This window comes from Hipposideros armiger, unplaced genomic scaffold (assembly GCF_001890085.2).
Source record: "Hipposideros armiger isolate ML-2016 unplaced genomic scaffold, ASM189008v1 scaffold_522, whole genome shotgun sequence".
Lineage (NCBI taxonomy): Eukaryota > Metazoa > Chordata > Mammalia > Chiroptera > Hipposideridae > Hipposideros > Hipposideros armiger.
Genome location: NW_017731872.1, coordinates 1,293,537 through 1,308,246, shown reverse-complemented (window position 1 = coordinate 1,308,246; position 14,710 = coordinate 1,293,537). Strand labels below are relative to the sequence as shown.

At 33.8% G+C, this 14,710-nt stretch overlaps 1 protein-coding gene across 1 annotated transcript in view; it reads right to left on the bottom strand.

The window, feature by feature from the left end:
- The window catches only part of RNMT (RNA guanine-7 methyltransferase), a 32,028-nt gene that overhangs the window by 15,954 nt on the left and 1,364 nt on the right, over positions 1–14,710 (bottom strand). Inside the window, exons 2-6 of the mRNA XM_019668259.1 lie at positions 14,168–14,303; positions 11,555–11,680; positions 8,934–9,046; positions 7,636–7,817; positions 6,933–7,097 (exon numbers count right to left, since the gene is read on the bottom strand). Coding sequence (XP_019523804.1) covers positions 6,933–7,097; positions 7,636–7,817; positions 8,934–9,046; positions 11,555–11,680; positions 14,168–14,303 — 722 coding nt within the window. The remainder of the gene's footprint in view (positions 1–6,932; positions 7,098–7,635; positions 7,818–8,933; positions 9,047–11,554; positions 11,681–14,167; positions 14,304–14,710) is intronic.

Here is a 14,710-nt window from a genome sequence, read left to right as displayed (position 1 = left end):
AGGGGAATAAAGAGACTGTGGAATTCAAATATAAAGGACTCATACTACATAATACCACCCAGCAAAGACTGAGAGACACAGGGGATCTGCCTAATACATTGACACAAACACAGAGAGGCAGCCAGAATGAGGAAACAAGGAAACATGCCCCAAATAAAAGAACAGAAGAAACCTCCAGAATTGGAACTAAATGAAACAGAGGTAACTAACCTATCAGAGACAGAGTATAGAACACTGATAATAAGAATGTTTAAGGAACTTAGTGAGAAAATAAAGAATACCGAAATCATAAAAAATAACCAGTCAGAATTAAAGAAGACAATAACTGAAATAAAGAACACACTTGAAGGAATAACCAGCAGATTAGATGAAGCAGAGGACTGAATTAGCAATTTAGAATACAGCATAGAAATCACCCAATTGGAACAACAAAAATAAAAAAGAATAAAAAAGAATGAAAATAGTTTAAGACACCTGTGGAATAACACAAGTGCAACAACATGCGTGTAATAGGAATACCAGAAGAGAGGGAGCAAGGGATCGAGAACATATTTGAAGAAATAATGACCAAAAACTTCCCTCACCTGGTGAAGGAAATTGACATACAAGCCCAGGAAGTGCAGAGTTCAAACGAAGATGAACCCAAACAGGTCCACACCAAGATACATTTAGATACATTATAGTTAAAATGGCAAAGGTTAAGGACAAAGAGAATCCTAAAAGTAGGAAGAGAGAGACAGCCAGTTACTTACAAGGGAGCTCCCATAAGACTATTAACTAACTTTTCTACAGAAACTTTGCAGACTAAAAGTGAGTGGCAGGAGATAGTCAAAGTGATGAAAAACAAAGGCCTACAACCTAGATTGTTTTACCCAGCAAGACTATCATTTAAAGTTGAAAGAGAGATAAAGAACATTCCAGAAAAGAATAAGCTAAAGGAATTCATTACCACCAAGCCAGCATTGCAGGAAATGTTAAAAGGGCTTCTTTAAGCAGAAGAAAGATGAAAACAATCTAACTGAAGATCAGAAGTACAAATAACAAAATGGCAATAACTATGTACCTATCAATAATCACCTTAAATGCAAATAAATTAAATGCTCCTATCAAAAGACATAGGGTGACTGGTGGATCAGAAAACAAGACCCATGCATATGCTGTATACAAGAGAATCACCTCAGATCAAAAGATACACACACAGGCTGAAAGTAAAGAGATATAATAAGATATTTCATGTAAATAGAAATGATAAAAAAGCTGGAGTAGCAATACTTATATCTGACAAAATAGAATTTTTTTTTTTATTTTTTTTTTTAGCTGAGCCATCCTGCCACCTGTTGGCAGTTCAGCAGCTGCTCAGCTCGGGCCGTGAATGGAACCAGTGACCCTGTTGCTCAGAGTTTGCACTCTTGAGTGAGCTCTTAACCAACTGAGTCCCTCAGCCAGCCAAAATAGACTTTAAAATAAAGAATATAATACAAGACAAAGAAGGGCACGATATAATAATAAAGGGATCGATCCAATAAGAGAACATAACTAAACATCTATGTATCCAACATAGGAGCACTTAAATATATGCAACAGATATTGACTGACATAAAGACAGAGATCAACAGTAGTACTACCATAATAGGGCACTTCAACACCCTACTGACACCAATAGACAGAATCTCCAGACAGAAAATCAATATGGAAACAGTGGCCTTACATGACACATAAGACCAGTTGGATTTAATTGATATTTTTAGAGCATTTCACCCCAAAGCTGCAGAACACACATTCTTCTCGAGCACACATGAGACATTTTCCAAGATAGACCACATGCTAGGATACAAAACAAGTCTCAAAAATTTAAGAAAACTGAAATCATATCAAGCATCTTCTCTGACCACAGTGCTATGAAATTAGAAATTACAAGAAAAAACCTGGAAAATACACAAATACATGGAGGCTGAATAACGTATTACTAAATAATGAATGGGTCAACAGTGAGATCAAGGAAGAAATCAAAAGATACCTCGAGACAAACAAAAATGAAAACACAACAACTCAAAATCTATAGGATGCAGCGAAAGCAGTCCTAAGAGAGAAATTCATAGCAATGCAGGCCTACCTAAAGAAACAGGAAAAATCTCAAATCAACAGTCTATTCTTACACCTAAGGGAACTGAAGAAAGAACAGCAAAATAAGCCCAAAGGGAGTACAAGGAAGGAGATAATAAAGATCATAGTGGAAATAAATGAAATTGAGACCAAAAAACAATACAAAAGATCAATGAAACCAAGAGTTGGTTTTTTGAAAAGATAAACAAAATTGACCAACCTTTAGTCAGATTCATCAAAAACAGGCGAGGACCCAAATTAACAAACTCAGAAATGAAAGAGAGAAGTAACAACAGACACCACAGAAATATAAAAAATTTTAAGAAAATACTATGAGCTATTATACACCAACAAATCAGACAATCTGAAAGAAATGGATACTTTTCTAGAAGCATACAACCTTCCAAGGCTAATTCAAGAGGAAATGGAAAATCTGAATAGACTGATTACTACCAGTGAAATTGAATCAGTAATCAACAAGCTCCCAATAAAGAAAAACCCTGGTCCAGATGGCTTTTAGGTGAATTTTACTAAACATTCAAAAAAGAATTATTACCTATTCTCTTCAAATTATTCCAAAAAACCCAGGAGGGAAGGCTCCCAGACCCTTTTTACGAGGCCACTATTACCCTGATCCTAAAATGAGACAAAGACGTTACAAAAAAAGAAAACTACAAGCAGATATCCCTAATGAACATAGATGAAAAAATCCTCAACAAAATATTAGCAAACAGAATTCAGCAATACATTAAAAAGATCATACACTATGATCAAGTGGGGTTCATTCCTAGTATGCAAGGTTGGTTCAATATCTGCACATCATTTAAGCTTATATGCTACATTAACAAAATGAAAAATAAAAATCACATGGTCATATCAAAAGATGCAGAAAAAGCATGTGACAAAATACAGCAGCTATTTATGATAAAAACTCTTAGCAAAGTGTGAATACAGGGATCATATCTCAACATAATAAAGGCCATATATGATAAACCCACAGCTAACATACTCAATGGGGAAAAGCTAGAAGCATTCCCCTTAAGTTCAGGAACAAGACAGGGTTGCCCACTTTCTCCACTTTTATTCAACATAGTTCTGGAAGTTCTAGCCACAGTAATCAGACAAGAAAAAAAAAAAAGGCATCCAAATTGGAAAGGAGGAAGTAAATTTGTCATTATTGGCAGAAGATATGATACTATATAGAGAGAACCCCATAGACTCCCCCAAAAAACTATTAGATGATATTTACTAAATGAATTTAGTAAAGTAGCAGGACACAAAATTAATATTCAGAAATCAGCTGCATTTGTATACATCAATAATAAACTATCAGAAAGAGAAATTAAGAAATCAGTCCCATTTACAATTGCTTCAAAAACTATAATATACTCAGGAATAAATTTAACCAAAGAAGTAAAAGACCTGTATTCAGAAAATCATAAGACACTGAAGAGAGATATTAAAGAAGGTACAAATAAATGGAAACGCATAACATGCTCATGGGTAGGAAGAATTAATATAGTTAAAATGTCCATACTGCCTAAGGCAATATATAGATTCAACACAATTTCTACCAAACTACCAATGACATTTTTCACAGAAATAGAACATATAATCCTAAAATTTATATGGACTATAAAAGACCCCAAATAGTCACAACAATCTTGAGAAATAAGAACAAAGTGGGAGGTATCATGATACCTGACATCAAAGCATACTACAAGGCTATAGTAATCAAGACAGCATGGCACCTGCTTAAAAACAAACACATCAATTAATGGAACAGAAGAAAGATTCCAGAAATAAACCCTTACAGATATGATCATTTAATCTACGACAATGGAAGAATTTACATTGGGGTAAAGACAGTCTATTCAATAGATGTTGGGAAATATGAACAGACACATGCAAAAAAATGAAGTTGGACCACCTCCTTACGCCATCTACAAGAATAAATTCAAAATGGACTAAAGAGTTAAATGTAAGATCTGAAACCATAAAACTGCTAGAAGAGAACATAGGAAGTCAATTTGCAGACATTACCCTTAGTAATATTTTTACTGATATATCACCTTGGGTAAGGGAAGTAAGAGAAAAAATGAACATATGGGATAATATCAAACTGAAAAGTTTTTTCACAGCAAAGGAAATCATCAATAAAACAAAAAAGCAACCTACTGAATGGGAGAAGATATTTGCCAGTGATATATCTGATAAGGGGTTAACATCCAAAATGTATAAAAAAACTCATTCAACTCAACACCAAAAAAACAAACAATCCAATTCAAAAATGGGCAGAAGATATGAAGAGACATTTTTTCTAAAGAGGACATCAGATGGTCAACAGGCATATTAAAAAATGCTCAAACTCTGGGCCGGCCAAATGACTCAGTTGGTTAAGAGCTCGCTCAAGAGTGTGAACTCTGAGCAACAGCAGTTTGAGTACTGGCCCAAGCTGAGCTGCCAACAGGTGGCATGATGGCTCAGCTAAAAAAAAAAAAGCTCAAACTCACTAATCATTAGAGAAATGAAAAAAACAAAAAAACCCACAATGAGATGCTACCTCACTCGGGTCAGAATGGCTATCATTAATAAATTAACAAACAAGTGCTGGTGAGGTTGTGGACCAAAGGGAACCCTGGTGCACTGTTGGTGGCATTGCAGATTGGTGCAGCCACTATGGAAATCAGTGTGGAGGTATCTAAAAAAGCTGGAAATGAAACTACCTTATGACCCAGCAATTCCACTCTTAGTTATCTATCCAGAGAAATCCAAAATGCTAATTTGAAAAAATATATTCACCCCTATGTTTATTGCAGCACTATTCACAATAGCCAAGACTTGGAAACAACCAAAATGCCCATCAGTAAACGATTAAGAAACTGTGGTACATGAATCTAGAGAACATTATACTAAGTGAAATAAGTCAGTCAGAGAAAGACAAATATCATATGATCTCACTTATACATGGATTCTAAGGAACTGAATGGATGGGAGAAGTGGATGGAGATAGTCTCAGAGACACAGAGGAAGAACTGAGGGTTGTTAGTTGGGAGGGGGTGGGGATGAAGGAGAAGAGGAAGAGATGAGACAATACAAATTGGTAATTACAATACGGCCTCAGGGATAGAAAAGACAGTCTGAGGAATATAATCAATAATGTTGTAAATACTTCTTAGGGGGCCAGATGGACTCATGTCCTGTTGGGGAGACCACTTCATAGTCGGTGTAGAGGCCTGACCACTGCACTGTATTTCTGAAGCTGATGTTGAATAATATTTTATGTCAACTATAGTTATATATACATATAGTCACGGGACATGGAGAGTGGAAATGGAGTCAATGGAATTGTAATAGAAAAGCATGATATCAGGGGGGAGGGTAATAGAGGGGGAGAGGGGGGTTGTTACTTTGTGAGGGTGAAAAGGATAACTATTGCATTGCTCTGTACACTGAAACTAACAATACAAAATTAAAAAAAGAAAAGAAACTGTGGTACATTTATACAATGGAGTATTACTCGGCCACAAAGAAGAATGAAATCTTATCATTTGCAACGATATGGATGGACCTAGAGAACATTATGCTACATGAAATAAGTCAGCTTGAGAAAGACAAATACTGTATGATCTCACTTATATGGGGAATATAAAGAATAGAATAAATGAGCAAACTAATCAAAAATAGTCTCAGAAATACAGAGAAGAAACTGAGGGGTTCTACAATAGATGGGAGGGGGGTGGGGATGAGGGAGAAGGTGAGGGGATTAGAAAGCACAAGATTGCCACGGGGATACAAAAGACAGTTTGGGGGATATAATCAATGTTGTCAAGATTTGGTAGGGTATCTGATGGACCCTTATCTTATTAGGGAGACCACTTCACAGACAGTATAGATGCCTGACCACTGCACTGTACACCTGAAGCTGAAGCTAAATAAAACTGAATGTCAACTATAATTTAATATATATATATATATATAGAGAGAGAGAGAGAGAGAGAGAGAGAGAGTCACAGGATATGCTGTGGAGTACAGCATAGGGAATAGAGTCAATGGAATTATAACAGGTATACAAGATGTCAGAGGGGTAGTAGATTGGGGGAGGGGGATTATCATTTTGTGAGGGGTGTAAATGTTTAACTATTACATTGTTTTGTACACCTGAAACTAATTAAAAAAAATACTTTTGTTCTTAAAAAGTAGGAAATCAAATATGGTCAACTGTGACACGGCCTACATTTAAGATGACTCTTCCAATGTCCCTATATACGAAAACCCGAAGACCAAGGTGTCTTATAAGGCCTTGAAGCCTCATCTGATGAAGTCTGGTACCCCAATTCTCCCAGTGTCTATGGAGTCCCCAAGACTCCTAGGAATTCAAGTGCATGAGTGAATACATTCCTGAATCAGGACTTTATCATCAATATTATTTGCAAGACACATAGGCAATTCCAAAGCTATACTCAAATGTAAAACAACTTTTAATACCAATCCCTGTCAAAAGGACTCATTTCATATTGCCAAGTTACTAGCAGTTATTAAAAAAAAATACTTTTGCTATTTGCAATGTCAGGTATTTTCTGTCACAAGCTGAAGGTAACAGGCTCCCTTTCTTACCTACAGGATAAAATAATTCCAGGAATAAAAGGAAACTAAATAAATAAGGCTGTATAGCACCAATGCTAGATTTGAGGTTAATCCTTTTTTTTTTAACAAGGTTTTACCTTTTATTGGGTCCCCTATAAAGTAAGGGATGACTAGGAAATACTGATTTTCCTTTTCTCTCCAAAGGCTAAAAGAGAATAGTAACAGATTAACGACATCCTTACTCAGTTAGCAATGGAAAATAGACCAAGAATTCAGGGACATCCACAACACCTTCCAATTTGAAGTCATATTTGCAGCCAAATAAAGGATAATCTCCTTTCTTCTGAAACTTCACAGTATATATTTCATTTCCAAATGATTCAGTTTTTGAAGTTTCAAGGCGTCTTCTATAATGGTTATCCCCAAACCAAAATAAAAAAATCAAAACTGTTATTAACAGGCTTATTTTGATCAGATCATACATGTGAAAAAACTACAGGATGCAATTTTAAAAGACAATTGACCTAAGCTTTTTAATTGAATTTGAGCTACTTTTAAGGAGCAATATACTAAAAGATCATTAACAACCTCTCTAATAATAAAATTAGGCTGGAGGCAGGCATGTTGAAAATGACAGCTGGTTAATTCTCTGTGCCTCAGAATCTGATCTGCCGTTTGTCCAACACTACAACCTCTGGTTGAATGTAATATCAGCCTCCAATTTACACATTAAGATGTTTTAAAGGTTCATCTGTAAATCTGTATTTCTGAACTTAAATTCTGAGTGTCTACTCAAATACATTACCAAAATGTTCAGCACTTGTGAGATCAACAAGGCGTGTTTTCAAGTTTTACAAAAACTCTATTTCTGATCAACATTTGTTACTTTAAAATAAGCTTAACACTTAGCACTTTGTAACCCACAATACATTTGAAAGTACTTACATTAGTTCAAAGCTATTGGGAGTGGTACCAATAAAATAGCCTCCAGGGCTAAGTCTCTCACAAGCATTTCTGAGCATTGTGTCAGCCTGCTCATAGGACTCAAATGAGTAATGACAGACAAACTGACAACTGCAGATGTCAAAGCACATTTCTGGATCACGAAATTTGTCAATCAAAAGTTCCTAAAGCAAATTAAGATGGGTAAACATTTTGAAATTAAGTGCAGCATAAAAATTTTTTAATAAATTAATTTCTAGAATTAGGGTTCTTAAAATAAAAGTAGACATGCCCCCCAACTGACCTATCCTTTCTCTCATAGTCTTTACTATCTCTTATGTATAACAATTCTTGTTCAATAGAATGATTCCCATTTTCATAGTACATAATTTTAAAAACTAGGGATTCTGAAATCATGTTAAAATATATCAAACATATGTGACATTTAAAAGAATTGACCCTAGGGCCGGCTGAGTGGCTCAGTTGGTTAAGAGCTCGCTCAAGAGTTTGAGCTCTGAGCAACAGCGGTTCGAGTCAGCCCGAGCTGAGCAGCCGCTGAGCTGCCAACAGGTGGCAGGATGGCTCAGCTAAAAAAACAAAAAATAAAAAATAAAAGAATTGACCCTTTTATTTGGCTTCACTTGAAAGCTAAAGTAGAATGACTGAACAATAACTTTAAAAAACCTACAAAGTTGGCCTCATGGACATTTAAAAAAATATATACAAGTGTTTTTAAAGGTTTCCAGCATTCTAGCAGTATACTGCCTCTTTTCCTCTCATTTTCAAAACTGCAAACAACATGTGTAGGATTAAAGGTAATAGCTCTAATAGCTTAATGAGCTAACAAGTCAAACAAAGAACATAAAATTCAAGGTGAGACTTTCACCATTCAAGTGTCTTCTGTAGTTCTTAAACTTCAGAGTTGTCAGGCAATTCAGAAACAGGTAGAAGGTGAAATAAAACAGACTCTAAAATGTTGGGAAACAACCCTTATAAATTACAAGGTGAACAAAACATAAGTTCATTTCTATTTCAAAATACTGTAAAATAAACCCTGTCCAAACAGAAAAGCAACAACTGACTTCAAAAGTTCAAATTATTAAAAACAAAACATTGTCAGAAGTACTGAGGGGATCATTTAAAAAATTTATCATAATAGAATTTCTAGTTGAAACTGAAAATGCATGTTCTAAGATTAATATTTCAAAGCACATTTTCAAAAAGAGCTGATTTTTAAAACAAATAATTTTATCAAACTAAAAATATGAAAAATAATTGATAAATTTTTTAAAAACTTGTACCTTTGAACAATCAGCAGTTATAAATTCTGCATTGAAAATATATTCATTATCACGACGATTTTTCATGTCCTCATACCGCTGCTGACATTGTTTGACAGAAACATCAGCAATATCTGAAAGGGAAAGGGGTTTTACTGTCAACAAAGACCTGCAGAGATAACAAAACATAAATGCAAAGATGGTACAAATCTAGACATTAATTTCAACTTAAAACTTTGGCATGAAATCTAGCCTAGTACAAGCAAAAAGGTTCTATTTCCTTCAAAACAAAAAAGTCTTTGCTACAATGTAAATGCCCTATTATTTTTCAAAAGTCATTACAAGCTCTCTCAATAGATACGTATAACAGAAAAGTTCTATCATGATTTTTAAATGCTTACTGATTGTTAAAAGCAGAAAGTTTAGATTCCAATTTGAATTATAAAACTTAACACTGTATGCCCAGGTTTGGAAATGTCAAATTTAAATTTTCTGAATCAAATGTTATTTGCCGTTTCCCATGTTGAGATTTGCATGGATGGATCAAAAGCAATAGTAGGTAAAATGCTGGCACCTTATTATGAATATAAGATAGTGGTACCAAATGGTACTGGTAATACTTATATTCTTTGTCACTATAAACCAGCATGAGGAGGGGGGGAAGAAAAGCCAGCTTCATTTAAGAATATCCTTGAGAAAGCAGTAAAAATTAATTTTATTAAGTCTTGGCTCTTTTTAATATTCTATGTGATGAAATGGAAAGTAATAAAACATTTCTGCTACATAACAAAATTTCAACAGGACTGGTATGATTGTGTTGTGAACTGTACTGCTCACTTTTTTCATAGAAAATTGTTTTCACTTTGAAAGAATAACTGACAGATAAACTGGATATTCAGACTTGGCAATTTGACAGACATTTTCTTGAAAATGAACGCAGTGAGCCTGTCACTTCAAGGAAAACAACAGACGTAATTGTTACTAATGATAAAATTTGAGCTTTCAAGTGAAAATTACAATTCTGAAAAACTTGTATCTACCACCATGGGCTAGGTAGGCATCTTGCCATTACTTCTCTGATTGGTGGAGATATTAAACATATGTGATTTCTTGATGTCAACATAGGGAAGGTTTTGCATAACTTTACTGAACATTATTTTTCAAATATTATAAAATCTCGCAGGGCCAAAGATTCATTCAAAATGCAAGACAGGCCAATGGATTTAAATGTAACAATATGAAAAGTCATCAACAGGGTTTCAGATTCCAAACTATGGATATTTACGGTACATACAGTTTGTCAAATTGGATATTTAAGGAACTACATACAGTTTGTCAAATTTTGATATAGTATCAAAGATGAACTCCTCAATTATCTAAGAAGACTATTAAAATATTCCTTCATTTTACAACTACTTATCAAATAAAATAACAAATCACAACATACTGAATGCAGGAAAAGGTGTGAGAATTCAGTTGTCTCCTATTATTCCAGACTCTAAAGGGATTTGCAAAAAATATTTTTAAAATGCCAGTCTTCTCACTAAATTTTTTTTAATGGATTAAAAATATGTTTTAAATTCTCAGTTTTAATTTCTATAGTCAATAGATACAGCCACATACACAAAAACTTTTGGGGTCCTCAATCATTTTAAAGAGTGTACAGGGGTGGCTGGGTGGCCCAGTTGGTTAGAGCGCATGCTCTGAACAAGGCTGCCAGTTCGATTTCCGCATGGGATGGTGGGCTGTGCCCCACCACCCCGCAACTAGATTGAAAACAATTACTTGACTTGGAGCTGATAGGTCTTGGAGAAACACAGTTCCCCAATAAAGTTTAAAAAAAAAAGAAAGAAAAAGTGTGTACAGTGGTCATAAAACCAAAAAATTTGAGAAGTGCCAATGTAGGCAACACTTCACAGGTCATGCTGTATACTTCCGTTACTTATCACATTGGAAAGAACATGATGTCTGCTTGTTCCACTTGAGTGTTAAGAGTGACTAGTGGGTTCAGGTGCTTGATTCAGTTATAAAGTTCCTTTCACCTAATAGCTTTAGCATCTTTTTTATGATTGTTGCTTAGATTTCATCAAGGGTAGAAAAATAGTGATTTTCATCATTCCTCCTGCACTTATTCATTATGATTTTTCAAGAAAGAGGAACTTCCCTTTTCAACCATTTGATTACCTTGAAATATGGTTCAAGCAAGGTAGGCAAGATAAACACTCAATCCCCACCTCCCCACTTAATTTATGAATTTCAGAATAATGAGTAAGTTTCCTAGCAACCTCCAAGGATAAACAATAAGATTTTTTCCCCTTTATCTGATGTATTTCCATCCACTGTCATCATTATTTTTGTTGACGAAATTGTCGTATCTTTTTAAGTGTGTATTTTAGACATGACTCGAATCATTTTTAATTGCTCCCTTCCTTTTAGGAAGAACAAGTTATCCCAGGCTAATTAACCATACTATACCACCATTAATAAAATCTCATATCTCATTTTAAAAACACCCATCTCACGAATAGCCCCCAGATATACTGTCATTGATATTTTAGTGTTGTGTTGATAATGAGATCCTTTTTACTTTCCATTTCCCTGACTGGCCACAAATTACTCTTTTTTCGCATTATTTATCTTACCAGTACAAACTAGCTTGTTAATTCTTCCCTTTTTCCATTTGAGCAAATCTCCACCTTTACCACATCCCAGGTCCAAAACAGTGATATCACGTTTTTTTTTCTGTCTCAAATTTTCTAAAAATTCTCCTAAAAGAGAGAAATAAATCACAGTAAATATCTCCTCTCCATTTTTACTAAAGCATAAACTGTTGCCCCTAATAACCTATTAACTTCTGCCCGACATGTAATACAAATTATTTTTCATTTTTGTAATTCATAATTTTTGGTAAGTGTTTCAAAATATGACCAAGAGTTAATTAATTTAATCTTCTAGCATTAAAGATGAAAACGCATGTATCTGGTATCTTTGAAAGTTAAGATAGGTTTTTGAAGGTTAGTTTCAGAATCTGATTTAACATTAAAAAGCAGATATTTCAAATTTTAATTAATACAAGACTCAACAATTATTCATGAGAAAAACTATTTATATTTTTTTATAGTTTACTCTTCTCAAAACGAAGTATTTAGCCTATTATACACCTACGTTAATCAAAATAATTATAGGATAAGAGTGCTTGATATTCTCAAAAGATATCAGGCTTACCACCAAAATAAATACAAGAACTAGTCAAAAAACTATACATACCTCTTAATTTTACTATCATCAGAATTCTTAAACATTCTGAAGTAAAAATGGAATCTTTTATCCCAATCTACAAAAATCACATTAATAGCCAACAAATAATATGATTAGGTGCCCATATTATCAGTAGCCAAATGCTTCAAATATTAAATGCATCTTAATATTCTTAGACAATTGAAGTATTCAGCAATTCTAAAACTTGATACAACAGGGCATCCTAGATTTAATCTTCCTATCTTTATCACTAAGTTTAACACTTCTATTTCAGGTGTGTACTATTTTGACTGCTAACATATTCTCTATAAATGCTTCTGTCTTTCACTGTCCACAGGATCTCAAAGTAATTTCAACAGAGGTTCAAGTGTTCCATATTTAACTTTCTGTGATGACTCTTAAGAAAATAGCATAAAAAATAACACTGAAAGAATGAAAAACAACAATTATAAAATCTCTTTATTTCCACACAGTAAGACTAAGGAGGAGGGTAATCATCATGAAACATTACTAAGATATCTTCATCATATTCAAGAACAGTACTCAACTATTTACTAAGCTATAAGCACCAAAAAGAAAGAGAAAATGAACAACAGAGAATGGGTGTTGAGAAGAGACAGAAAAAAGCCAGAGAGGGAGCTTGGCATATACCACATGGATTGCATCAGAACCAGGAAGACAGGTGCAAATGGCAGAGCACCCATTTGAGATAGTTGCTGGAACAGCTGAAGAAGGAAAATACCATAAATATCCTGAGATACATCTTTGCTAAGTTTGACTTAAGCCTTTTAATGAATAAATACATAAATAAATGACACATCAGTTAAAAGTACCCAATGATAAGTTATCTGCATTAGTGAATCTGCACAGAAAAGGAAATGAAATTAGGACTAGGGTCCAAAGATTACCTTAGTATAGGCTAAAAATGACATAATATTAACCTTGAAAAAAAAAAGAAAGAAAGAAAAAAAAGCTGACACTTAATTACCCTACCTGACAACTGGCAGAGTGCCATAAATCATATTTTTGTAATAAAACATGAATATTAAAAAAAAGGAAAATATTAAAATGTGCTTGAAAAACAAGCTTAGTTTCCACTCCTAATACTACTCAGAATGTCTAATTTACCTTTAAAAATTAGTAAATTATCATCAAAACTAGTAAGAAGTGCACATAATTAGCATTTTATTCTTTCCAGTGTAACCAAGAAAGCATTCTCACTTTTCCTGAGGCTGGCTTTAAAACACAAAAATAGAAATAAAAATATCTTACTGTGGAAAACTTAAAAATACACAGGATTTTAAGAATTCTAAACTCATGTAAGAGTCTAGTAAATGTACTAGATATACAAAGCAATAAATATATCCTGAATCATATTTCTTCCACTGACTTTCACTTTAAGTTTCAAAGGTAACTTTCCATAGAAAAAATGCTGGCTCCAAAAAATTGAATGTCTTCATCAATTCTCAACATAAACTTTATTTCACCTCAGACACCATACAAGAAAGATAAGTTCAATGGACAACCAACACACATGACCTTTACCAACTCATTAAAGGCCTAGAGATAAAAAATCCTGATATTGCCCATTTTCTTGACTTAATGGAACCTGAATGTTTAATCCAACATATCATTGCTCCCAAACTAAGTGAAACAGAAATAATTACTTGATAGCACTGGGTTATCTTAATTCTAAGTATGAAAGGAACATACTACCTTTTGAAAACCTAACTTTTCAACTTAATATCTATTAAACATTCATTAATATCTTATGTAGTCAACCAAAAGTGAATATGAAAAGAATTTATCTCAAAGGCATTGTTTTAGTTTTGGCTCCAATTCTATAAAGCCAAGGTTTGATAATTAAATGCACAGGAATTAAAGATCTAGTATCTTGGTGTATGATTAACCATGTGGGGAGGGGGAGAGTGGAGGGTGGGAATGAGACATAAGAAGAAATAAAAAATTCCAAACTATAAATCAAATAACAATCATACCAATGAGGACGCTTTTCATCCAATTATTAAAGTTTCTTAGATAAAAAATACGACTTTGACTACGCTTCTCCAAACCAACTTCCTGAAGTTCATTGTAATGGGCAGCCACTGCTGAGCTGTGTCCTTCTTCCAAGTTCTGAAAATAAAAGAATGGAACAAAATTAAGAATCAGAACATGGCAAAAAATAAGCCTCAAAGAGCATGTGTGTGACCTATAAAGGATAAAATACTACTGAAATTGGTAAACTTTATTAAGCAATGGCATTAGCCACAGAAATCCCACTAATTATAATCAGATGTAAGAATTGTTTTCCCGTTCTCTATTTTTAAAAACATCTCTAGGTTCAACATTTTTGTCTTGATCTTTCATTGGTATAATTTTGCTATCAATGACTTAGTAAAACAAGTACTCTTCCAGAGTTCTGATTTATTCAGTTCAATAAAAGCCAGTCAGTAGATGGGGTTCCTACAAGAAAATAAAATAGGAATGTTCATAAATATATATATATATATATATATATATATATATATATATAATATTAC